Source organism: Zootoca vivipara, chromosome 2 (assembly GCF_963506605.1).
Source record: "Zootoca vivipara chromosome 2, rZooViv1.1, whole genome shotgun sequence".
NCBI lineage: Eukaryota > Metazoa > Chordata > Lepidosauria > Squamata > Lacertidae > Zootoca > Zootoca vivipara.
Genome location: NC_083277.1, coordinates 49,773,421 through 49,798,235, shown reverse-complemented (window position 1 = coordinate 49,798,235; position 24,815 = coordinate 49,773,421). Strand labels below are relative to the sequence as shown.

The following is a 24,815-nucleotide window of genomic DNA, read 5'->3' as shown; positions in this document are numbered from 1 at the left end:
TGTCATCCCCTTCTCCTAATGCCCTCAATCTTTCCCAACATCAGGGTCTTTTCCAGGGAGTCTTCTCTTCTCATGAGGTGGCCAAAGTATTGGTTACCTTTACTGAAATTCTCTCTTCTACACAACCTTGAAAGATGCAGGATTCCAGTCTTCCTTTTTTGCCCAAGGCCACCCTACTCCTGAGCAACGTATCTGAAAACAAATCAGGTAACATGAGCTTATATTTTCCTCTGTCAACTGAACAGTGTTGTTTTCAGTGTTGCCATTCTTGTCTGTAGAGGAAATGTTTTCCTTTCCCGATAGACTGTTTTTGTTGTTGGTGTGGTTGTGCTAGTTTTCTGTTTAACTTCAATCTACTAGATGCTGGTTTTATACTTTGCAGCCTTTGCTTCTTCTTTCCTTCAGTTTTGTCTCTACTCAGATATACGCAGTAGAAATCTCACATCACAATGGGCAGAGAACAAGCATAAGGCCAAGCTGCTAAATGTATGGTATTGGGCAATTCTAACCATCTGAATCAGAAGACCTTTCAACATGAGTGTGTTGATTGGATTTAGCATTTATGAATGATTCAGAGCCACTTTTGGTTATGATTTAGATATATGGTGGCCTCTAGTGGTTGATACGCATGTGTACACCCTATGGGGAAACCAGTATGGTATCAGTCCATAGGGCCTTTGCACACAATCTTCAACAGCAGCACTTGACTTCTGCTTTTTCCCAAAGTCCCTGTTCTGCTGCATTTATATGATACACGGTCTGCGTGTAAGAGATGGAAGCCTCTTTTCGCTGGGGCAGAGAATAGCACTAATGAACATGCATCTAGCAGGGTTTTCTTTCCTGGGTGTCTTATGTTGTTTAGATTAAATACCATCAGTCTATTTAATTACTTTGCATTAATATGCTGTTCACAACTCTGCGGACCTGTGGGTACCTGTATATAAATAAAACATAACATAGCGTTGATGTTTTCGAAAAATCTGACTAGCTGGACACTCCCACAGAAGTGACAGGGAGAAGCCAGCCTCCAAAATTTAAAATTAGAATACATTGATGATTTACAAAACTATGAGGCCGTGCTGCAGTAGCCTTACAACTGCTCACCATTTTTTTAATAAAATGGATGTCCACCTGTATCTGCTGAGCAAATATACATAGGAATGTGCTGCAATCTACCGATGCCTTTAGCGAGACATACTGAGCTTATACCTTCAGTAATTTAGGCTGCAATCCTATCTCTACTTTTCTGGCCACAAGACCTATTGAATTCAATAAGACCTACTTCTGAGCACACATGTTTAGGCTCACACAGTTAGCTATTGATGTACACACTGTACCTTTAAAGCACAATGGAAACACACTCCTTCCCCACCACCACTGCCAAAATAATAATAATAATAATGACAGCATTTTGCTAAGAGTTGCTAGTAACTCTGTGAGGGATAAACTACAGTGCCCTAAAGGAGAAGAATGTGCTTTGAATGTGCTCAGGTTTAAGGCAGGTGAGGGTGGCTTGTCCAAAATTGTCTCGTGCGCCCAATGGAGAATCTGGTGGGCCAAGATTGGCAAGTGGGCAACAGGTTCCCCACTCTTAGTATTGTGTGTATGTAGCTACCTGCATTGTGTTGAACCAAAGGTGAACTGTTCCAGAAGCTCTGCAGATGCCGTCTTGGTAGTCAAGATAACCCCACAATTTATTGGTAGTTGTAGCAATGAGCCCATATATGCTTACGGTATAAAAGGTAAAGGGACCCCTGACCATTAGGTCCAGTCGTGACCGACTCTGGGGTTGCGCGCTCATCTCGCATTATTGGCCGAGGGAGCCGGCGTATAGCTTCCAGGTCATGTGGCCAGCATGACAAAGCCGCTTCTGGCAAACCAGAGCAGCACATGGAACGCCGTTTACCTTCCCGCTGTAGCGGTTCCTATTTATCTACTTGCATTTTGACGTGCTTTCGAACTGCTAGGTTGGCAGGAGCTGGGACCAAGCAACGGGAGCTCACCCCGTCACAGGGATTCGAACCGCCGACCTTCTGATCAGCAAGCCCTAGGCTCTGTGATTTAACCACAGCGCCACCTGGGTCCCATGCTTACGGTATATTCACTTGCTTTGATATAGGCTAACTGGCTTGCTTTGATGTTATCCTTATCTAGGGGCTTGGAGTGCTGTGCTTTGAACCCAGAAAGGGGAACCACTATCTGTAAGATTTGGGTATTTGCCACCTATGCCTGCATCTGGTCAGGTGGTGTGATGGGAAGTCCTGGCCAAAGTGACATAGGCTGCTTTTTGGATAAATAATATATGAATGTTTGCTGCAGGGAGCACAAGCCACCTCCTTGCTGCAATGTCCATCCCCCATCTGTTAAGTCTGGCTACTCTGCTGTAAGTCTACACTTTTCTTTAATAAAGCACTAGACATCAGTCTGATGTTTTTGACATTCCTCTTTGATATCTTTGATATCCCTGCACCCAACCACTCCCACGAGCCCTTCTTTCAGCCTGCGGTACAGAAAATGCATCTACATGCTGTAATTAATTGCTGCTTATCACCCTGCTGTTACAGGTACAGGAATACCATCTCCCCGCCTGTCCCCCCAGCAATCCTATACCTGTATGCTTGAACGGTGCCTAGTATGAAAATGTGGCCATAAACATACCCATTTATTTTTAATTGCCCTGCTCTCTTTTGAGTCTGGAAACCTTAAAGAGAAACCAGCAGACCCTTTGCTTGGAAATTAAACAAAGGGTTTGCTGGTTTCTCTTTAAGGTTTCCAGACTCAAAAGAGAGCAGGGCAATTAAAGGCACAGAAGTCCTGTCCACTATTGAGCCTGGCAACCCTACTGGTGCAGCTTGTTCTGCAAAGAAAGCAAAGCTGCACCTGCCAAAAGTCCATCTTGTACACCAAGCATATCCAACATGGTGCCCTCCAGATGTTGTTAAGCTCCAGCTCCCATCGTCCCTGACAATCAGCCTTTATGGTTGAGGTTGATGAGAGTTGTAACCCAGTCACATCTGGAGGTTTGTGATGGCTATTGCTCTGCACCAGGTGTTTTAAAGATATATAACCCTTCTTCTTCCTTGCATCTTCTATCTATTCTGCTCACCCTACAAAGTGGGAATAAGCCACTATATTCTAGGTTAGATCTTGGGGTTGCTAAGTCTCTCCCCCCCCCAGCTCCTTCAGCTTTAAGAGCATTAAATATCAACAACAGGTGATGATGCTCCAGTTTTGCTTGATGATCTCTGCAAATGTTGCTGCTGTTAATTGCACAACAGCAGTTCCATCCAGGGTCCCCACCTCCCTGTTAGTTGGCAGTCTTGAATCCCTTACACTGTTTGGTGAATAAAGGCAGTGCCACTAAACAGTGAGGAGGCAGCCAGAAGGAAGGAGGCTTGTGAAGCAATTCCGCAAGCACCAAAAGCAGCCAAGAGGAAATTGGCAGGGTTTGCTAGGCTGCAGGTGGGGCTTATTTAATCAGGTAAGATGGGTCATGCTCAGTAAGCTTATAAAAGCAGCAGCTGAGGAGTGTATACAAGATATTTAACACAGGATGCTACAAAGTAAGCTATGCATTTCTGTGTAAGTTGCCAATATAAATTTAAGGGTGAACAAAACATCTACAATCAGAGCAATGGCAACAAAACAGTGACCTATCTGGGCAGGGGAGAGATAATAACATGACTTTTTTAAGCTCGCAAGGGGAAAGTCACTTTGCTGGAGCAGTTAAAAAGAAGAACAGCTGTCAGAAGAGGAAGGGCTATACATCCTGCTGCTGCTGCTGCTCCATTTAAATTCCCTTTCATTTAAAAAATGCATCAGTAGCAGACATTTACATGTACCATTTGTTGTTATTATTACTAATTAGGTTATTCCAAAGGAGCCTAGGGTTGCAAGCATCAACATGTTGAAACAGTACAATTTAAAGTAGAATCCCCTCTTCTGTAGCGGGTGCGGTCATGCGATTAGAGGCTGGCTGCCAAGCTTTTCGGTACATGGCCCTGAAAGCGAAGCTTTGGCTATGGCTTAAGCTATGCTTTAAACCCGTGGGTTTGGCCCCCTTGATATTGAAGGATGATTTTCAATCCTCCTGAGTTGCCCTTTCTATGTAGATTTAAGACAATGTCTCATAGCCCCATGCCTATCTCAGCTTAGCTGTCTATCCAGAGAAAGTCAGGTTGTACATTTGTTGAATAATCCCACTGGGAAAACAGCTTTCTTGGTGTCCAATTTTCTCTTCCTAGCCCTCAAGCGTCGTAAGAGTAAAATCAACTGCATTGATGCGGGTTTATCTGTATAGCCTTTGTTAGTGCTGCCCGTGTTTTATTTTAGTTTTTAGGTGTCTTAGATGTTTTAACTTTGTACTGAGAAATGTATCTTTTCTGACTTACAGTTGAAGAAAGAATGATGATGATGATGAAATAGAATAAAAACTTAATTAAAAGAATTGAAAAGTATTAAAAATATTTAACGTATGTGGTTACACTCCTAGCATAGAGAAGTTAGCTAAGCAGGTGGAATCTTAACTACAACACTGTCATCAAGTGCAGAGTTTTGCTTCTCTGCAATAAGAGTGATGTTTCACCATTCATGAATCCTGGCCTGGATTCAACTAACTCAGGCATCCCCAAACTGCGTCCCTCCAGATGTTTTGGCCTACAACTCCCATGATACCTAGCTAACAGGACCAGTGGTCCGGGATGATGGGAATTGTAGTCCAAAACATTTGGAGGGCCGAAGTTTGGGGGTGCCTGAACTAACTGGTCCTGCTAGTAAAGGTAAAGGACCTCTGGATGGTTAAGTCCAGTCAAAGGTGACTATGGGGTGCAGCACTCATCTCGCTTTTCAGGCCAAGGCAGCCAGCGTTTGTCCACAGACAGCTTTCTGGGTCATGTGGCCAGCAGAACTAAACCACTTCTGGCGCACGGAGGACAGTGACAAATGCCAGAGCTCCCAGAAACTCCATTTACCTTCCCACCACAGTGGCACCTATTTATCTACTTGCACTGGTATGCTTTTGAACTGCTAGGTTGGCAGAAGCTGGGACAGAGCAATGGATACTCAACCTGTTGCGTGGTCGTCAAACTGCCAACCTTCTGATCAGCAAGCCCAAGAGGCTCAGTGGTTTAGACCACAGCGCCACCCGTGTCCACAGGTCCCACTAATAGAAGGACTTCCACTATGGGAATAGGGCTTTCCTCCTCTCATACACCCTGCTAAATTGTGTCAGGGTGATAGTGGCTCGGAGAACCCCACAGAACAGCACAAGGGGGAAGACTGTTCTGTCTGGAGAGCAGAAGCACTTGTGCTAGCAGAATGTTTGTAACAGTGTGGTGTTGAATTCCTCCCTCCCTATAGGATTTATTCATTGGTGTGGGATCTTTCCTGCTGATTCTATGATGTAGGAAAGGCTTATATATCACTGATGGGGGATATTTTGGAGCCTGAAGGCTGCATTCCATCATGGGCAACCTTCTGGGGACCTCATGCCAGTGGTGGGTGGAGCAACCAGTGTAACATTTACCTTTGTACATTAATACTTGAGGTTTCTAGAAGCCATGGGTAGGCAAACTAAGGCCTGGGGGCCAGATCCGGCCCAATCGCCTTCTAAATACAGCCTGTGGACAGTCCAGGAATCAGCGTGTTTTTACAGGAGTAGAATGTGTGCTTTTATTTAAAATGCATCTCTGGGTTATTTGTGGGGCATAGGAATTCGTTCATTCCCCCCATATATATATATATATATATATATATATATATATATATAGTCAGGCCCCCCCACAAGGTCTGAGGGACAGTGGACCGGCCCCCTGCTGAAAAAGTTTGCTGACCCCTGTAAGCAGCCACATACCCCACACAAGAGGTATTATCACAGCTCAGGCCAATTCCAGACAGGCAAAAGCACAAAAGGAGGGTGTGCAGCAGGACCACTGCAGGATGTAGGCTAATGGTGGTGGATATGAACTGGGAAGAGGTGTTGCCTGGGAAGCCCCCCCCCCCCAAGGGCCAGGTGGAGAGGCCTGGAAGGCTGAATCTGGCCCTCAGGCCTGATGTTTCCTACCTTTGTTTTATAGCAGTGCTTCTGCTACGGCTTTAGGCCAGGCATCCCCAAACTGCGGCCCTCCAGATGTTTTGGCCTACAACTCCCATGATCCCTAGCTAACAGGACCAGTGGTCAGGGATGATGGGAATTGTAGTCCAAAACATCTGGAGGGCCGAAGTTTGGGGATGCCTGACTTTAGGCCTTTTTCTGAGAAACAGCAGATGAGACGGTAAACCTATTTTCTGGTTGTACTACTTCAGACTCCAGACTCCCATGATTTGATTTACAGTGGTACCTCGGTTTATGAACACAATTGGTTCCGGAAGTCTGTTCATAAACTGAAGCGTTCATAAACTGAAGCGAACTTTCCCATTGAAAGTAATGGAAAGTGGATTAATCCGTTCCAGATGGGTCCGCGGAGTACTTAAACTGAAGCGTTCATAAACTGAAGCATGGGTGTAATTGGTTCCGGAAGTCTGTTCATAAACTGAAGCGTTCATAAACTGGAGCGAACTTTCCCATTGAAAGTAATGGAAAATGAATTAATCCGTTCCAGATGGGTCCGCAGTGTTCATAAACCGAAAATTCATAAACCGAGGTGTTCATAAACCGAGGTTCCACTGTATTTAAGACATAAGAATTTCATGCACACAGAAAATCAAAATGTCAAGGAGGAAGGGATAGTATTCTCTGACTCGATACTGTTTCTCTGTTCTAGGATTTTGTTTTCTACTATGTGAATCTGAAACGGAACAAGGCAGATCTGAGAACTAAGGAAGCCTTGATATGCTGATATGCGAGGGTCAAGCTAGATGTGACTACTTTTGAATCATGTCTTTGCGACTGGACAAATTTCTTTGCTTACAAAGAGCAGCTGGGGGGAGCCCTGGTCCCTACTGGGACTGTGCTGTGTGGTGGTGGGTTCTTTTCTGACCCAATTCTTTTTAAAATTGCAGCAAATAACCAATTTTAAGTGGGTGATTTTCAATGGAAAAATAACATAGGGGAGTTTTGGACACCTCCCAATATAAACTTGGGGAGGGAGCCTCATCACTAAAAAGAAAAAATGAATCAACCAAAGAGATATAGGCAGTAAGCAAAAAGATGTTTACAACACATTTAGAGCAGCATAATGTTACATTATGGTTCTTCATTTGCTTCTTCATAGTTTTACCAATTGCGAAATGAATCACTGCTGGCATGTACCGTACGTTGTTTCTCAACTTGGGGAAACAGGCTAGAAAAATAACCACAGGGGGAAGGCAGTAGGTTGTGGTAGAAAGGAGGGGCTTGGTAGAACTACAAATGAAGCTTTGACTTCTGGGCTTGGAAAAAGGAAAGCCGTTTAGTTTACAGTGAGTCATTCCTTGTTTTTTAATTTCCAGGCCAGCAGGCATCTGTTAATTATCTCCAACACGTTCTTTGACTGCTGCTTGAAAAATAGTTATCATGTTAATCAAATAGAATGAATTATATTTGAAGCTTTAACATTATTTTTACAGGGCAGCAGAGTTACTCGCCTTTATTTCTTTGGTCAAGTTCACAATTAAATAGAGGAGCTATCAGATTTGTTGTTGTTTAGTCGTTTAGTCGTGTCCGACTCTTCGTGACCCCATGGACCATAGCACGCCAGGCACTCCTGTCTTCCACTGCCTCCCGCAGTTTGGTCAAACTCATGTTCGCAGCTTCGAGAACACTGTATCAGAGAACATTATATCAGATATAATACCCTTAATGATTCTATCTTCTTAATTAATTTTATATAACAAAATAACAACTTTCAAGACTGGCCACTGGATAATTTCCCCTCTTCCAATCATCTCCTCCTGCATATGGGTTATCATTCCTGATGAAGAAGAGAAGCTTGCATTTTAGAGCAACAAATTGCCTCCCTTGCTACACATACATAGCCATATTTGAAGGTTGTGCTCACACCATGCATTTAAAGGACATGACTGCCCTGAAATAAACCTCAGAACTGTAGTTTACCCCTCACATAGCTAAGATTCCCAGCACCCTTAACAAACTAGTTCCCAGATTCTTTTAAGGATGTCAGGTGTGTGCATAGTGTGAGGGAGCAATAGTTGCCTTGAATAATCAACACCCTTTCTCAACCCAGTGGCAGGAAAAAAGTAGTGTTCAGGCACTACACTTTGCAACCCAGGGTGGGGAAGATCCCGCCCTGCTGCATGTGTGCATGTTGGTTCCCCATCCCAATCTACAAAAAGCAGCAATGCAATTCCTTTTAAAAACCAAACAAACTGGGAACCTGCATATTATGGCTCATTTGGGTATCTAGCATTTGTAAGGAATTTTTCTACTATTTGTAGAAAGGAGGAGCAAAGGGAACAGACACGAATCTCCTCATTCCTTTCGTGAAAAACTAGCCTGATCGCACTTCTCAGTGTTTCCAGACAATAAATGAGTCATAGCAATTATTGACATTTAGGAAAGCAGATCACATGTTAATGAAGCTGAAGCCCAGAGTTGAAACGCCCATTGTCTCTACCGAAGAGACTTTTCAGTTTGGTTTATAATCTTTTATGCTAATCTTCCCTCCTGAAGAAGTGATTGCTGCCCCATAGAAAACCATTCAAGTGCCCAGGAGTTTAGCTAGCTGTGACTGGGCAGAAGTGTTTCAGTTCATAAACAAAAAGGCAGCGCCAAAACCAAGAGTTTTAATCTTTCCTACTTATTTCACATATTAAATAAAATTGTAGCATTAAAAAGTTACCGTATTTTTCGCTCCATAAGACACACTTTTTTCCTCCTATGAAGTAAGGGGAAATGTCTGTGCGTCTTATGGAGCGAATGCATGGTCCCTGGAGCCGAATTGCCCAGGGGCGAAAAGCAGATCCTGCTTTTTTTTTTTTTAGAAAGAGCTAAAGGCTAACAAGAGGGAAAGAGGAAGCCACTCAGCAGCTGATTGCAAGAGATCAGGGAGGGAGATAAGGGACACTAGCTCCCTTCCGGCCTGGCCCCTTGCCCAGGCCTCCATTGTTGAATGTTCTGCAGAGGGAGGCTGTTTGTTTCCCCAGCAACATGTGACTGGCTGATTGGATTATCTGGCTGATTAGATTATCAGAAGCTGCAGAACTGTGAGTTGAACAGGGTTTTTTCCTTTGCAAAGTAAACTCAACAACTTTGAGCTGATCCTTTAAAAAAATGGGGTTTTTCCTCTTTGCAAAAGAAGCTGCACAACTGTGAGCTGACCCCCCCCCCCAAAAAAAACCAGGGCTTTCCCCATTTCCTCCTCTGAAAACTAAGTGTGTCTTATGGTCACATGCGTCTTATGGAGCGAAAAAATATGGTGCTCTGCTATTACCAAAATCATATACAAAGCCCATCATTGTTATATCATATTGTAGGTGGTGGATCTGTGGTTGAGGGATCATGGATCCTGAACAGTAACATATTTTGCTATGTGAAGGGCGGCGGGGCGGGGTGGGGGGTGGGACTTGAATAGTGCTTGGCAACCATGAAGTGTATTCCATTGTTGTTATCCTGCTGGGTTGGGTTGTTTCATGGAAATGCAGTGTGTTGGGGGGTTGCTGTGAAGTTACTTGCAGCAGAAGCTCAGTTGAATGCTGGGTGGGATGAAAGAACTGAGGACTCCAGCAGAGTTGTCTGGATGCCAGGTCTACCTGTAAAAAAAAGACAGCAGGTCTATCCATCGAGAAGTAATGGAAAGGTGGACCTGCAATAAAAATTTCTCAGAGTCCACACCTACATAGGCATCACCACTGCTAGACTAGATGTACAAAGAGAGAGTGTGAAAGTGGTCACATGAAGGAAATGTCACCATCCGTTTCCTCACTGCAAAGTTTTTATTTATTGTAAACTTCTCCCACTGGCATTGCAATTCCGTTTCTGCTTCTCTTTGGTAATGAGGAGGAGTGGCCTGCAGCAGTGTGCAATTTATTGTGAGGGAACAAAGGAGGAAATGCAGCAATATATTCTTAAGTTTAGCATGTAGTAACAAGGCTAGGAAATGTGGCATCCTGCCACAAATGTCATTTTGCTAGCATAGAAGCTCATGCTGAAAAAGGAAACAATTCCAACGAACAATAAATAGCTACGGTAATTAGTTTTCCACATGGAAAAAGGGGGGGGGGAGGTGCTGCATTTCCAAACAAAATGGCCATCATCTGGCAGAACCTCCAAGAGACCATGGCATCTTTCATTCTGATAATTGTTGTGGAATCCTACCAACTTCTACACATTTACAGAAATAAGAAAGACATAGTTAAATGGGTTAGGCTGTAGTCCCTGGGAAGGATCACAGGGACCAGAAGATCCTTTGGGCCTCCCTTTCTGTGGACAGTGAGGCCCATCCTGAAAGAGAGAGACTCAATGTCTTATGCTTCATCTATCAGGACAGTGTTTCCTAACCTTGTGCCTCCAGATGTTTTGTGACTACAATTCCCATCATTCCTGACCACTGGTCTTGCTAGCTAGGGATGATGGGAGTTGTAGTCCAAAAACAGCTGGAGGCACAAGGTTGGGAAACACTGCATCAGGAGGCTGCCCCTCTGACTCACCGAAAAGGATGTGCTGCAGGAGCATGCCACTTCCCCAACACACAGCTTGGAATGAAGGACACACCTCAACACCAGCCCTGAAGCCGGCCTAGTTTATATCTTTCCTGCTGGCAATAAAACTTTGTTTAAGGAAAGAAACATCAGAAAGGGGGAGGTTAGGAGCCACACTCCTTTTTAATTGCTCTGCCCATGTGTAACGTAGGATTATATCCAGCGCTGCAAGCCATTAAATAAACTGTAATCAGTTAATCATACAACTGATGAATAGATTACTCTCTCCATTAAAGTTGCTTTCTGTCTATTCTTGGTTTGCCTTTCTCCAAACTGCCATTTCTTTGCAAACACTTCTTGATGACCAAGAAGGGGAAGGAAAGCATAAGCCCAGAGAACCGGGACAGGCCATTTCCTCATCCTCCAAAGGCCATCCATTGAGAGCCAACATCCTGTTCTCCATACCAACAGGAACGTATTGCACCGCTTTATTTTGAGAGAACCTGCAAGCAACCTGCATAAATTAAGCACACATTGAATTCTAAGGAATTCATATTTCAGTAGAATAAAATACATTCTAAGAAATAAGAGCTCCAAAAATACAATTAATAATCATCCACCATCATCCACCATCTTGCACAGCATATTACAATTGCTACAACAGGCAGTAGTTCACCAAGATCCTCAACAATTTAAAAGCAGCCAATAGGGGAGAAAGTTTGGGAACCAATGTGTCCTAGTTACCTCCTTTGCCTGCTAGCACTTGCCAATATCATTTTTAGCCCCAGGTCCCTATTTGCTTGTCCAAGATGCTGATGTGATACCTGATCACCTGTGGTTTCTGTGTGTGCCCAAGAAAAGGGGTTATGTGATAGGATCCAGAATCATCGTACAGCTTTGAATCAAATGTGGGCTTCAGAAGGGCTAAACATGATGCCTTCTTGTCAGTGTTACTTCTTCTACAGTATTCCTGTTCCAACGTCCACACTAAAGGTTGGTTGTAAACTGACTGGTTGAAACTTGGGGGCCCCAACACAAGTGGGATAGCAATAAAGTAGTACATAACAAGAACAACAAGAACAACAAAAATTATTTCCACCCCACCACATGAAGAATGATTTCTTGCCATTGGTCAGTTACAGACATCCTGCACAAACTGGGATTAAGGAGCAGAACATTCTGGCCCTAGGACATTCCTTCCAAGGCAGGTCTCAGCCCTGGGAGCTCCAGTAATTGATTTCCTTTATTTAAAACAAACAAACAAACAAAAACCCACAACGGGTTGTAAGGAAGAAGTTCGTTGTCAGACCTGGATATTGGGACTTTTAGGTTGCAGTCCTACACAGCAGGTATGGAGAACCTGTGTTCTTGAACTTCGGCTTCCATCACAGCCCCAGACAGCAGTGGTCAGGGATGATGGGCAAGGATGAAGGGCAACATCTGGAGGCCGACAGGTTACCTGCCCCCCCTCCCGCTATACACGGGAGTAAATCTCACCGAACACAGTGGGGCTTCCTTCCCGGGAAGCAGGCACAGAATAGTACTGTTAATCTCAGAGGGGTGGGAACACAGCTGTAAATTGGGCGCCGCTGGGAGGGACGGAGAGGCTCTTCACATGCTCTGGGGCTTCTTCTTTCTTGGCCCCCGGGGAAACTACCGCCTCGTAGGGCAGAGCCAGCCCTGAAGCAGAAGCAAGGGGGGGAGGTGCCAGCAGAACTCCCATTTCGCTCAGGCGTTCGCAGGGACAACTGGAGCAAAAGCAGCAGGAGGGGGGCGGGAGGAGGCGTGGCCGCGGCTCTTCGCTTTCGGGCAACGCGAGCCACTCATTTGTGAGGCGCGGAGTCGTCCCGGTGGGTCGGTGGCTGCTGCTCGCTGGCTGACTGAGGGGAGGAGGAGGAGGATGGCCTGCGCCCGGAGCCCTTTCCTGACCTCCTATGCCTTACTGGCGCTCTTTCTCCTGCTGCCTGGCGGTGAGTGACGCGTTGCGAAGTTGAGGGGGACTTCGCTGAGACCCTGGAGGAGGGGGGGGGGAGGGCTGCCTGCCTGCCTGCCTGCCTGCCTGCCTCCCGTCAACAATGGTGGGAAGGGAAGAAGGGACGAGGAGCGGCGGGCTGCCCCGGGAGAAGTTCCTCCGAAGGAGAGCTAAGGCGTCAGCAGCGGGGAGGTGCAGAAGTGGCCGGCTCTGCATTTCAGGGATCAAGAAGCAGCTGGTGGCGATTCGGCGGTGCTCTGCGCATCCGCTGTGGATGGCGAGGGGAGGGGGAGCTAAGTAAGGCTTCTCAGGCTTCTCAGAAAGGGGGTGCATGGAGCAGACACCCAGGGCTGTCGAGGGGAGGAAGAAACTGACGCTCCCTCTGCCACACAGAGACATGTTTTCTTTCTCATGTTTGATTAAGGGGCGTTTTCAGTTGGTTCGGGCTTCGCCGAGGCCCCACTCGTGGCTCATCATGCGTGTATGTGTCTGAATCTCCCGGTTTTTGTTTTCTTAAAACCTCCGAGGCCTCTTTTGTGAGCTTGTTCTCAACTGTCACTGCCATCGGCCTCACCAAAACCCGCTTTTTTCGTTCCCAGACTGGCGCGTGCGGGGGGGGGGAGAGGTTAACACCCGATTGTCTACGACTAGGTCTGCTGCGTTTTAGAATTGCCTGTCTGCACCTCAAGATCTTTATAATTTAAATAAGACTTCTTGTCATAAATAAAAGACAACTAAGGTCTGAACATTAGCAGTAGTTTTAGACAAATGGTGTTTGTTTGTTTGTTTGTTTGTTTTGTTTGTTTGAAAACCGCCCATTCCACTCTGGCTTAGAGCTATCTGGGGGATAATATAAACTACCGGTAAGCGTTGGAAGTAAAAGAATCTCTGCTCCCTGCTCTGTCCCAAGCCTATAAAATGGGGAGGGCAAGACACAAATGTTGGAGCATAGCTGTCAAGTTCTCCCTTTTTTAAAGGGAAACTCCCTTATGCTGAATAGGCTTCCTCCTGAGAAAAGGGAAAACTTGACAGCTATGTGTTGGAGGTAGGAGGCTTTTGTGTTCCAGTACTGAGACCAAAGTAATCTGCTGTATGTCACTGTATTGCCCTTGCTAGGAGAGGTGCAATAGAATTAGATTTTGAAGCAGGCAACTGAAATCCTAGGAATGGCGTAGAGGGGACTTGGGCAACAATGGTGAGGCAGGCAAGGTTAGACTAGAATGGTTCACAAAAGGCTATTATAGAAGAGGAAGAGGAAACATTTCTTCTTCTTCTTCTTCAGTTGCTTAAAGTTACACTCTAAACTTGTTGGTCTCTAAGGTGCTGCTGGAAGGAATTTTTTATTTTGTTTCGACTCTAAATTTAGGCAGTGTAAAGAAGATGAACAACAGGTACCAATGTACATGGTGACTTCCAGTAAAAGGGAGATGAATGTATTTGGCTAGAGGCACTTAAAAGCTAAAGCAGAAATGCGTAACTTATGGTCCTAAGCTAAACACAGCCTATCAGGGGCTCAGTAAACTTCCTGCTTTTTTTGTATAACTACTACTACACAAAGAAAGCACACATAGTACAACCCAAAGTATAATTGGTATAAGTCAAAGCATGCTGTGCCTTGTTAGCCCCCAAAGGCCTTCCTGAGGGGCCAGGCTTTGCATTTCTGGTGTCACCATCTGTCTGCCTTTGCCATAAAACAGGGCTGGGGAACCTTTGGCCTTCCAGATGCTTTTGGACTCCAATCCCCATCAGCCCTAGCCATCATGCTTAATGGTCAGGAATGATGGGACTTGCAGTTCAGCTACACCTCAAAGGCCAAATGTTTTCCAGCTCTACCATACACACCCTCCCACTAAAACCAACGGACTTTGGTTGTCAGGAACAGCAAAAGCAAGGGAGTTGGTGAGCACCTGGCGAGTCTCAGGGGCATGGTTGGGGGCCTGCATTCAGCTCACCAGAGCCCCAAATAATGGAGGCCTGTGCTAAACATTTTGCTGTGCAGAGAACAGAGGGAAGGAAGAGAAAAGGGTGGCAGATGTGGCCATACAGTAGTTAAACATCCATGGGCTTTGTTGCAGTTTTGAGATGAAGAATGGCATGGACACATGTTACATATGCTACTTCATATGTATAGATGTACATATGCCAATCTAGGCAGTAAAGCTGCTCTGTGAGCAAAGGGTTTGTTTGTTTGTTTGTTTGTTTGTGTTTTAGAAGGTGGGGTGTGAAGGCACAGGAGATTAGATGCCCATGAAGATTAACTGAGGTTTTCATGGAAAAGATTGAAAGAAGCTGCAAAGTGGGATTTTCTGCTTTGTGCCTTTGTGGTGCCCATGAGAGTGGGAAGCCACCCTTTCTCGCTTTCCCAGCACATTTGATGGAGCACCTCCCACTTTTCTCATATGCTTCCCCATCCATGATTTACATTGTTCCCAACACAGCTTTTTATAACACAGGAAATTTCCATTATAGAAGAATTGAGGCTATGAAAGGAGCAGTTGATGAGCTTGTGCAGAAGTGGGGTTGAGGGAACACAGCATAAAAGGAAGAACTTTGTTTTTGTTTAAAAGGTTGCCATGGACTTTTGCTGCAGGGGCAAATACACACTTTAAACCTGAGACTGATGCCTAAGGGCTTAAGGAGTAGTTGCTGGTGTTTGAACAAATCAAAACCAGGGTCTAAGATATGAAAACAGAGATGGTGTGTGTACTTTTGTAACCCAAGAAAATACGGTATTTAATAAAAAATATTTAATAAAAACAATTTTAAAAAGTGTTGATAGTGAAGGGCATGAAAACAGTTACAGCAACAAAGGTATTTGTATTTAAAAGATTTATAGTCTGTGTTTCTCTCTCTGTGTGTGTGGTTTTTTTTAAAGTGCTTAAGGCAGCTTAGGATAAAAGTTAAGCAATAACTCACCACAGAAAAATAAACATTAGAAAGCTATCAAATGGAGAGAAAATAACAGCTATATATAAGGAAGCGTGTTTGATTTGTGGGAACATTAGAACATGGAGTAACTTTCCTGTGGAAGTAGAGAGAGAGGCTGAAAACTTTTACAATTCTCAGATAATATTATGCTACTAAATAGAAAAAGCAAAAATATTTGTCAGTAGATATAGCAGGATGGACTAAGGCCATAATTCTGTATTCATTTACCTGGAGGCAAGTCGCATTGCACAGTGTATTCAAGTGCACTGTAAATAATGCAAAAGTCAAGATAAAGAACATTCTCTTCCCTTAAAGATTCCCTTAAAGGAATCCAAGTATTAACGCAAAACAATATTTTCTAGAAGGGACATACATTTGTCATAGCTGCCAAGTTTTCCCTTTTCTCGCGAGGAAGCCTATTCAGCATAAGGGAAAATCCCTTTTAAAAAGGGATAACTTGGCAGCTATGACATTTGTTTTGCTTTTTTGCACACTGCTGCTACTAAATAAATATAAGGGACCCAGGTGGCGCTGTGGTTAAACCACTGAGCCTAGGACTTGCTGATCAGAAGGTCGGCGGTTCGAATCCCTGTGACGGGGTGAGCTCCTGTTGCTTGGTCCCAGCTCCTGCCAACCTAGCAGTTCGAAAGCACGTCAAAATGCAAGTAGATAAATAGGAACCGCTACAGCGGGAAGGTAAACGGCGTTTCCATGTGCTGCTCTGGTTTGCCAGAAGCGGCTTTGTCATGCTGGCCACATGACCTGGAAGCTATACACCGGCTCCCTCGGCCAATAATGCGAGATGAGCGCGCAACCCCAGAGTCGGTCACAACTGGACCTAATGGTCAGGGGTCCCTTTACCTTTACCTTTACCTGCTACTAAATAAATATACATTTAATGCTGCTGTCTTCTGCTCTATACTTCTTGAACTAGTGCATTGTTTGTAGCTGAGCAGAACATTTTGCAAATGATATCTGAAAGAAACAAGTGCTCTTTTTAACAAATTAAGTTGTTACCGCTAAAAAGGGGAGGGACAACCGAAGTACTCAAGTATGTTTCTCTAGTCTCATTGGCCATTAGAGAAAAAACTGGTGGTTTGTCATTCAAAATTAAATATTTATTCATATTAAATTTGTAATATCATAACTTACCATGGTGTGTGCATACAGTGAAAATCCTCTGTTTAGCAGTCATGTATAACCCAGTGTGTATATTAGTCCAGTTACTCATCGACCTAGATTCTGTCTGCAAATGGTAAATACTGGGTTGTAGTCAACCTAGTCCTCACAGAGGCCCAATGAAGTGAATGAACCTAGGTTAGTTGTGTAGCAGCTTCATTGCACCAGGACTTCCATTAGCTCAATGGGGCTTCCCCCCTTCCTCTTCCTGTGCCCCATAAATTGACTTGGTGGAGGGTCTAGAGAACCACTGGAACAGGGTGGGGTGTGGGGTGTGGGATAGGACAGGGCAGTTTGTTTGTGCTAATGAAGCAATATGCTTAGTGTTACATTTAATTTCCTGTTTATTTGTGCTACCTTTGCTTGCACACACCCCTAATAAAAAGGGCTTGCAGTTTTTTTATCTGTTTCAGGAATGAGAACTTGTATCATGTCAACTCCAAGGTTGCAAGACTGTCTTTATATGACTGTGCTTTGTAGTGCATAACCTTGACTGTAAAACTTGCAAAGTTTGTAGCCTTTCAGACGTCACTAATCTTTGACCTTGGCTGCATACTGGAATCATTTTTACATTTTTTCTGAGTCTATTCTTGAAGCCATTTAATGCCACAGGCCTCCGAGCCTGTATCTGCGGCAACACTGTCTAATTCTTAATATATAATTTTCCTTTGTGTGGGATGACTTCTACGTTTTAAGCCTTACATTTGTGAGGCTGTGAAAAGTGGTTCCAGAGGGAACGGCTGTAGCTCAGGGGCATAGAGCATAGGTTCAATGTAGGGTACAATCCCCGGCATATCCATTCAGAGTTCTGAACAGCCTGTAACCTAGAGAGTGGCCACCGTTCAGTATAGAAGGGAGTGAAAGGCCTCCCTTCCAATACACTTATGCACCTAGAGATTAAAACTGTGTAAGTGATACGAGATCATTTCACTGTGAAAAGATACCTTCAGTTGAAAAAGGAGTGTTCATCAACACCCATGTAACTATCCTGAGCAGCCTATTTGATCTTTTATATGACGCAGGTGGCGCTGTGTGTTAAACACAGCGCCACCTGCGTCAAATGGGCTTGCCGATCAGAAGGTCGGCGGTTCGAATCCCCGCAACGGGGTGAGTTCCCGTTGCTCGGTCCCAGCTCCTGCCAACCTAGCAGTTCGAAAGCACGTCAAAGTGCAAGTAGATAAATAGGTACCGCTCTGGTGGGAAGGTAAACAGGGTTTCCGTACATAATGCAGCAGTGCTGGTCTCTTTACCATGATTAACATCAGTACAGAAATAACATTCACTACCCCAATATTAATAATGATCAAGGAAAGGGAATAACCACAGGAGAGGGTATCATGTAAGCCTGCAACTCACTTCTGATCTCCTAACTATATGGCTAGAGGACCAATAGTGTAAGGCCTTCTATTGCAGTGCTGGTGGAGAAGTATTTTCCGTGCTCCTGCATTGAATGGTTGGTTGGAGAATTGTGTATTTATTTATTTATTTATTATATTTCTGTACCGCTTAATACAATAACACCTCCAAGTGGCTTACATAAAACTGACAAAAATGCTACTTCCTGAAAACCAAACTAATACAAGCTAAAAATAGTGCACAACCATATGTCACAGATAAAACTGTACAAAAAAATAATAATTAAGAGTAAGAGCCTATGAAAGAGCGGGGGTAAACATGTGCATCTTAAAGAGGCATTTAAAAGCCATTACTATCTCTGCTTCACAGATTGCCCAAGGTGGGTGTTACCATGGAGACAGTGACAATCTGCTGCAGAATGGCCAGTAGGGTCTCCTTGGAAGACCTTAAAAGTTCAGCTGGATCTGTACTGCAGGAGGCAGTCAAGAGCTTTAAATGGCAGTGGCAAAACCTTGAAGTTGGCTTGCAATCAGGCAATGCAGATTTTGAACGCCCTGTGTAATATGTGTAAAAACTGTTTGTTCCACTAAGCACCGTAGCAGATGCATTTTGCACCAGCTGCAGCTTCTGAACCACTGTATTCCCACATGAAGTGCACTACAGTAGCCTAATCACGAGGATAGCAATGTGTGTGGGCCAATGTAGCAAGATCATCCCTGTCCAAGAATGGCTGTACAGTAGTTGGTAATGCCAACATTTGCAAAATTGGTAATAGGTGCTCAAAGCCGCTGAGGTCACCTGGACCTCTTGTGACAGTGGTGGATCTAACAAGACCCCTGAACCATGCATATGTTGCTTCAGGGTGAGTGCAACCCCTACAGGCTACACAACACTGCTTCCAGACTTGGCACCCACCCATCCACAGGGTCTGTCGTATCACCCCTAAGATGGCCATCGCCATGCGGCCACCCCCAAGATGGCCGCCAGACAACTTCCGGTGCCGCTGCTGCTGCTGATCCCGTATTTTTCTGCGGGAGACTTGGCAGGTATGCTGATTGCCACAACAACACATATACTTTAAGGCCCTTTTTGTGGCTCTATATCAGGCATAGGCAACCTTGGCTCTCCAGATGTTTTGGAACTACAACTCCCATGATCCTTAGCTAACAGTGTATAAATAATATAAATAATAATTTATTATTTATACCCCGCCCATCTGGCCGGGTTCCCCCAGCCACTCTGGGCGGCTTCCAAAAAAACAGAAATTCTAAAATACAGAAATCCATCAAACATTAAAAGCTTCCCTAAACAGGGCTGCCTGGAGAGCCAAGGTTGCCTATGCCTGCTCTATATTTTCTTCCAGTGCTTTGCGGCCTAGTGAAGAGGAACAGAACCAATGCATACCACACGTATGCAAAAACAAAACTGAAACCTTTTTCTTTTCTGGTGACAACAGCACCTCCTAAAGGAATAAATGTGTCTTGTTCTTGCATTGGAGAGTTCAGTTTGTAACCTACCAGTAGGACTTGCTTGTCCTCACAGAAATCAGAATAATCTGATACCATACATATTTATAAAAAATGATTTATAAAATATTTAAACCCCTTATCTTAAAATATGTTATTCATCATGTTAAAATAAAACATTACACAATCTATTTTTTATTTTTCCAATTTTTCAGGGGGGGGGGCCAAAAAAGGCTTCAGGGAAAAAATGGTTTTTTTCTGAATTTTTCCAGGTTTTTTCCGGGCCTTCACATCTCTACTGCTGGCACTGACTAGCAGTGGATCTCCAGAGTTCCAGGCAGGGGATCTCTTCCAGCCCTACCTGGAGATTCTTGGGACTGAACCTGGAAACTCTTGCATGGCATGTGTTCAGCCAGTGAGTTATGGCCCTATTCCCCATGGCTGCAATCTTTAGAAAGATCTTTAGAGCCTCAGGTTCTTCATGAAATGGACAGAGTCAAGATGTTATAGTACTTTCTAATCAGCTTGTATCTAATGTGAAATTCCATGTCTAGCATAATTGTACCTATGTTGTTTTCAACTATAGGCTCACCCAGACTTCCTTTTGCACCATGTTTTAAAGCTCTGTGTCGAAGTAGCACTTTAAAATTTTGCCCTGGCACTTTCCACAGGAAGACACTCGTTTTAATGCTGAATCAGAGCAAATGGCATTCCATGGAAAACCCAATTGCCGTTTTCTCTAATTCAGTGGTGAAATATTGGACCCCCAAACCCCACATTCGAACATGGAGCTTGTGGCACAAAAGGCATTCTGGGTGAGCCCTCCTTCACAGCTCTAATAGTCAAGCAAGGAAGAACTTTGATTAAAAAGCACCTCATCTTCAAATGCACAGGAAATAAAGCAGCGGTGTGGTCTGGTTCCTTCCTCCTCGTGTACAGGAAGTATGTTAAAAGGCAGCAGCTTGAGAAAAGGGGAATGGGGGGAAAGTAGCACGTTTTATTTCCTCCATGCAGGCAGCATCTCCTAAGTGTTCAGTGTTGTCTTCCTGGTCTACAAGAAAAACAGCCTGGATTAGACTAAGAATTTATTAAGAGACCTTTGAATGTCAGGAGGAATTAGGAGAAAATTGAGGATGCCGCCATTGTGTTTTGAGTGCGTTTTTCTGTATGGATTATCAGATCTATAGCAGCTCATTGGCCCATGCAGTATTTCAGTCTGTTCCTTTAAATTGACAGCATTTCCTTAGGACTCATAGTTGGAATCCAGTGATCTGTACCCCCACCCCCACCTGCTCTGTATAAAGCAACTTTTGTGCAGAGAAACAACAAGATGTTGTAAAAGCAAAGTACAAAAATCTGGCCCATTTGGGACTTAATGTCATTTAACAGACCAGGATAACAGGCCAGATTTTGATTATCTGAACCATATCAAAGCCTTCAATTCAGAGGCTAAATAGACATTTTGTTAAGCATGTGCTTGCATTCAACATATAATTTTCAGAAATGCTAATAGCATCCCCTGGTGGGTTGATAATTGGGATCGCAGCGGGATAAGTGTCCTCAGTGTCATGTCTACTTTAGCCCTTATAAAGGATTTAGAGTCCTCTCCAAAGTATGCAAACACTATGGGCGCAATCTCTAGAAATGCAGGGTTGTTGAAGGTTGTTATAACAGGCAGAAGTTATAAAAGCACATGTACCCACTATGGGAAACAACTACCAGTAAATAAATAAATGTTTATGTCTGGCCTTGGCATAATTAGCTGTTTGGGGCAGCTAACACAATCAGTACAAAAATCATTAAGCAATAAGACTTACTGCCAGGCAACTGTGTGAAAAGTTAGAGCTGTAGTAGAGTAGACAATCTTCAGAAGTGGGGAGGCCAGCACATTGGGGGGGGGGGCAGCCAAACCAAATGTGCACATGTTTGTTAAACATGCACTTATCAGTATGGGTGGGAAGCTTTGTTTACTTTTCGGAGTGCAATCACTACCCCCCCCCCCGCAAGATCACTTCCAGTATTGGAGCTGGACTGGGGAGGGAATCAAAGCAGTAGGGTGTTGAGGGGATAGTTTTGCCCCGGTCCTCCATGCACCCCTGTGAATATTCAAACTGACAGATACATGTTAAACAAACACATAGATGTCTGACTTGGTCCTTGAATATGCAGTTCCCAGGCCATGAATACTTTTAAATATTATAATCAGTGCGTTCAACTAAGCCTGGAAAATAACTGGCAGCTGATGTAGGTTTGAATTAAACACTGCTAATTATAGTTGTCTTGCTAGTTTGCTTTACAGCGTTTAATCATATGTGTCAACTTGTGGAAAGCAAATCTATTTTTGAGTTTCATTTCAATTAAGTTTGAAATAAGCAGGAAGAAACCAATGCGCAGTAGTGGACCCTTCAGAAGGCTTAGAGCTCCTGCTTATCACAACAATAATGGAGTGAGGGAACATTTATTTTCAGTTTGAGGTTAATGTTGCAATCCTGAACAGACTTAGTAGAAAGTAAGGCTGATTCTTTACTGTTTGGCATGTTTCCAAGTAAATATATTGAGTATCTTGCTGTGAGGTTCAATCTCTTGAATTTCCCAGTTTATGTCCGGCTGTGATATTAGACTGGATGAAGGCCGATAAACTGAAGACAGAGGTATCATGGGTGAGTGTATTATCTGCCCAGAGAATTGGTGCTCACATCCTGTGCTTGATGAGATAACAGTCCCAGTTCCTACAAGAAAAAGGTTTTCACATTGTGGGATGGCCCTTGATCTATCTATGTTATTAGAAGCATAGGTTGCTTCTGTAGTATAGAGTTTCTTGTACCAGCTAAGGCTTGTGGACCAGTGGACATCTTAAAGGTAAAGGGACCCCTGACCATTAGGTCCAGTCGTGACCGACTCTGGGGTTGCGGTGCTCATCTCACGATATTGGCCAAGGGAACCGGCGTACAGCTTCCAGGTCATGTGGCCAGCATGACAAAGCTGCTTCTGGCGAACCAGAGCAGCACATGGAAATGCCGTTTACCTTCCCACCAGAGCGGTACCTATTTATCTACTTGCACTTTGACATGCTTTCGAACTGCTAGGTTGGCAGGAGCTGGGACCGAGTAATGGGAGCTCACCCCGTCGCGGGGATTCGAACCACTGACCTTCTGATCGGCAAGCCCTAGGCTCTGTGGTTTAACCCACAGCGCCACCCGCATCCCCTGTAGACATCTTACCTGGCCTCAATTAACCATGCTCTAGTAATCTCAAGGTTAGATTAATGCAATGCACTCTGTTTGAGGTTGTCTTTGCATATGGTTTGCAAAGTCCAGTTAGTGGGTTACTCACTGGGGTTGCCTTCCCTGTCCATTTCCAGGCCCAATTCAAAATTCTGGCTTTGACCTTGGTGGCAGGTGGCACTGTACATCAAGATGCAGATAGCCTTCTGTTGGTGCCCCTACCATCTGAGGCGAGTTTGGTAAGCCACCAGAAACTAGTTGACCTTTTCAGTCCTTGCATCCTAATTATGAAGTGCTCACTTCAAGTTCAGAGCATTCTGCCTGGCACTTAACTTGTTATACTGTATTGGACATAGGACAGAACCTTTGAGATGTAATTTTAGACCTGCTTGTTCCTTTTATCTGTCCTTTGAGATCTTGCCGCCTTTTAGGTTTTGTGCATTTTTAATAATTGTTTGGATCTGTTTTATCTGTACAGTACTTTAATTCTGCCCTAGGAATTTATATTGAAGTGTGATATAAAAATATATAAAATAAGATAGCCGTATTTTGTTGAGCTCTTCAGGCCAATATATTTTGGGACTATCCAGAAGTACCACTTCAGCCTGAGACCTTGGAAGGGATTTTATTTCTCACAATGTTTAAAAACTGATGATATGGCTTTTTTTAAAAAAAAAAATTTCAACTGATGATTCAGATTAACAAAAATGCTTGGATCTAGTGAGCAGACTCCCATTCTTGGGGTGCTGTCACTGTCAGAAGAAGGTGAAGTGATATTATTATTATTATTATTATTATTATTATTATTATTATTATTATTTTGCATAATCCTTCTTCCTGTTGGCCCTCCTGAAAAACTGCAGCCCTCCAGAACAGTGTGAGAGATGATGTGGGGGGGGGGGGTGCAGAGGAAATGAGAAATCAATGACAGCTACATTCTTTCCCCGCTCCAACTTATACCAGCGGGAGTTTCCACTGGATTGAAAACTGTTCAGTGAATGGAAGGAGCCCTTCCTTTTGTGGTTCAAGAGCAAGTCTGGATTCAAGCCAAAGACTTGTGATATCATGATTGCTCCTCCAGAAAAACAAACAGCTGCTTTAGAAAAATTATGGGGAGGAAAAAGGCAAGGTTGGATTAGCCATCTCCATTGACACCATTGTTCTCCAGTTCTGGAACCCCATACAGCAGTTTTTTAAAACAACAACCATGAGACCCAATCACAGATCTCCCACATCATTTTTGTTTGTGCCCTTGACTCAAATTACAGCAGTAGCCTGGGAGATGCATCACACACAGAGAGAGACTGCGAGACAGAGACAGAAAGAATACTCAAGGGCTGTCTCAAACACCACCCTTTAATGTTTAAGTAATAAATAGTGGTTTTCTGCTCTAGCCGATAATCAAAGCAGGAGAAGGCTGAACTGGTAATGCAGGCAAGAACTACATTCAGAAGTTTTGCCCAAACCAAGGAGGTGGTAGCAGCCACTTTGGGGCATCTAGCTGTTTATGGAGATAGCAGTTCTTTTGTAACAGATGGTTTCTTTCCAGATGGATTGTAGAAAAATGTAAGCCATGTAAAACACACAATGCTTGGCAGCTTTCTTCCCCCATATATATTTCCTTCACGGGTTTTACTAGATGCTCAAACACTACTTTCAATAACCTTTTCCTTCTGGATGAGATCATTCTCTTTTTTCCAATGATGTACTATTTAGGGTTGCAATTATGCAGGAGTCAGAAGCTTGTGCGTATTGGTATATAATTTCCAGGAGATCCAAATAAAAAGAGGCTATGCTGATTTGTAGTGAATTTGCTGTGGAACATGTGTAGTGCAATGACTTGTTTGTTTTACTTTATTTTCAGGTTTCTGTGAAGACTGCATAGCATACACCACTTTTTATGGAATTCTGAAACCAGCAGTATCTTGTCCAGCATTCTGCTGTGGAAGTTGCAACAACCGATATTGCTGCTCAGACATCGTACAAAGATTGAATAAATATGAGCAACTTGAATGTGATCCAGCAAGGTATGACTGGAGACTCAGCTCACTGTGAAAGTTTTGCTTGACACTGCAGATTAAATATTGACTTGGATGCCACAGTTAAAATTTAGTT

General features: G+C 43.9%; 1 protein-coding gene across 1 annotated transcript in view; it reads left to right on the top strand.

Annotated features, from left to right (window-relative positions):
- The first annotated feature begins 12,373 nt into the window (after window positions 1–12,373).
- SHISA5 (shisa family member 5) overlaps window positions 12,374–24,815 on the top strand; it is a 34,923-nt gene continuing 22,481 nt past the window's right edge. The window contains exons 1-2 of the mRNA XM_035106181.2: window positions 12,374–12,545; window positions 24,565–24,727. Coding sequence (XP_034962072.1) covers window positions 12,476–12,545; window positions 24,565–24,727 — 233 coding nt within the window. The 5' untranslated portion in view covers window positions 12,374–12,475. The remainder of the gene's footprint in view (window positions 12,546–24,564; window positions 24,728–24,815) is intronic.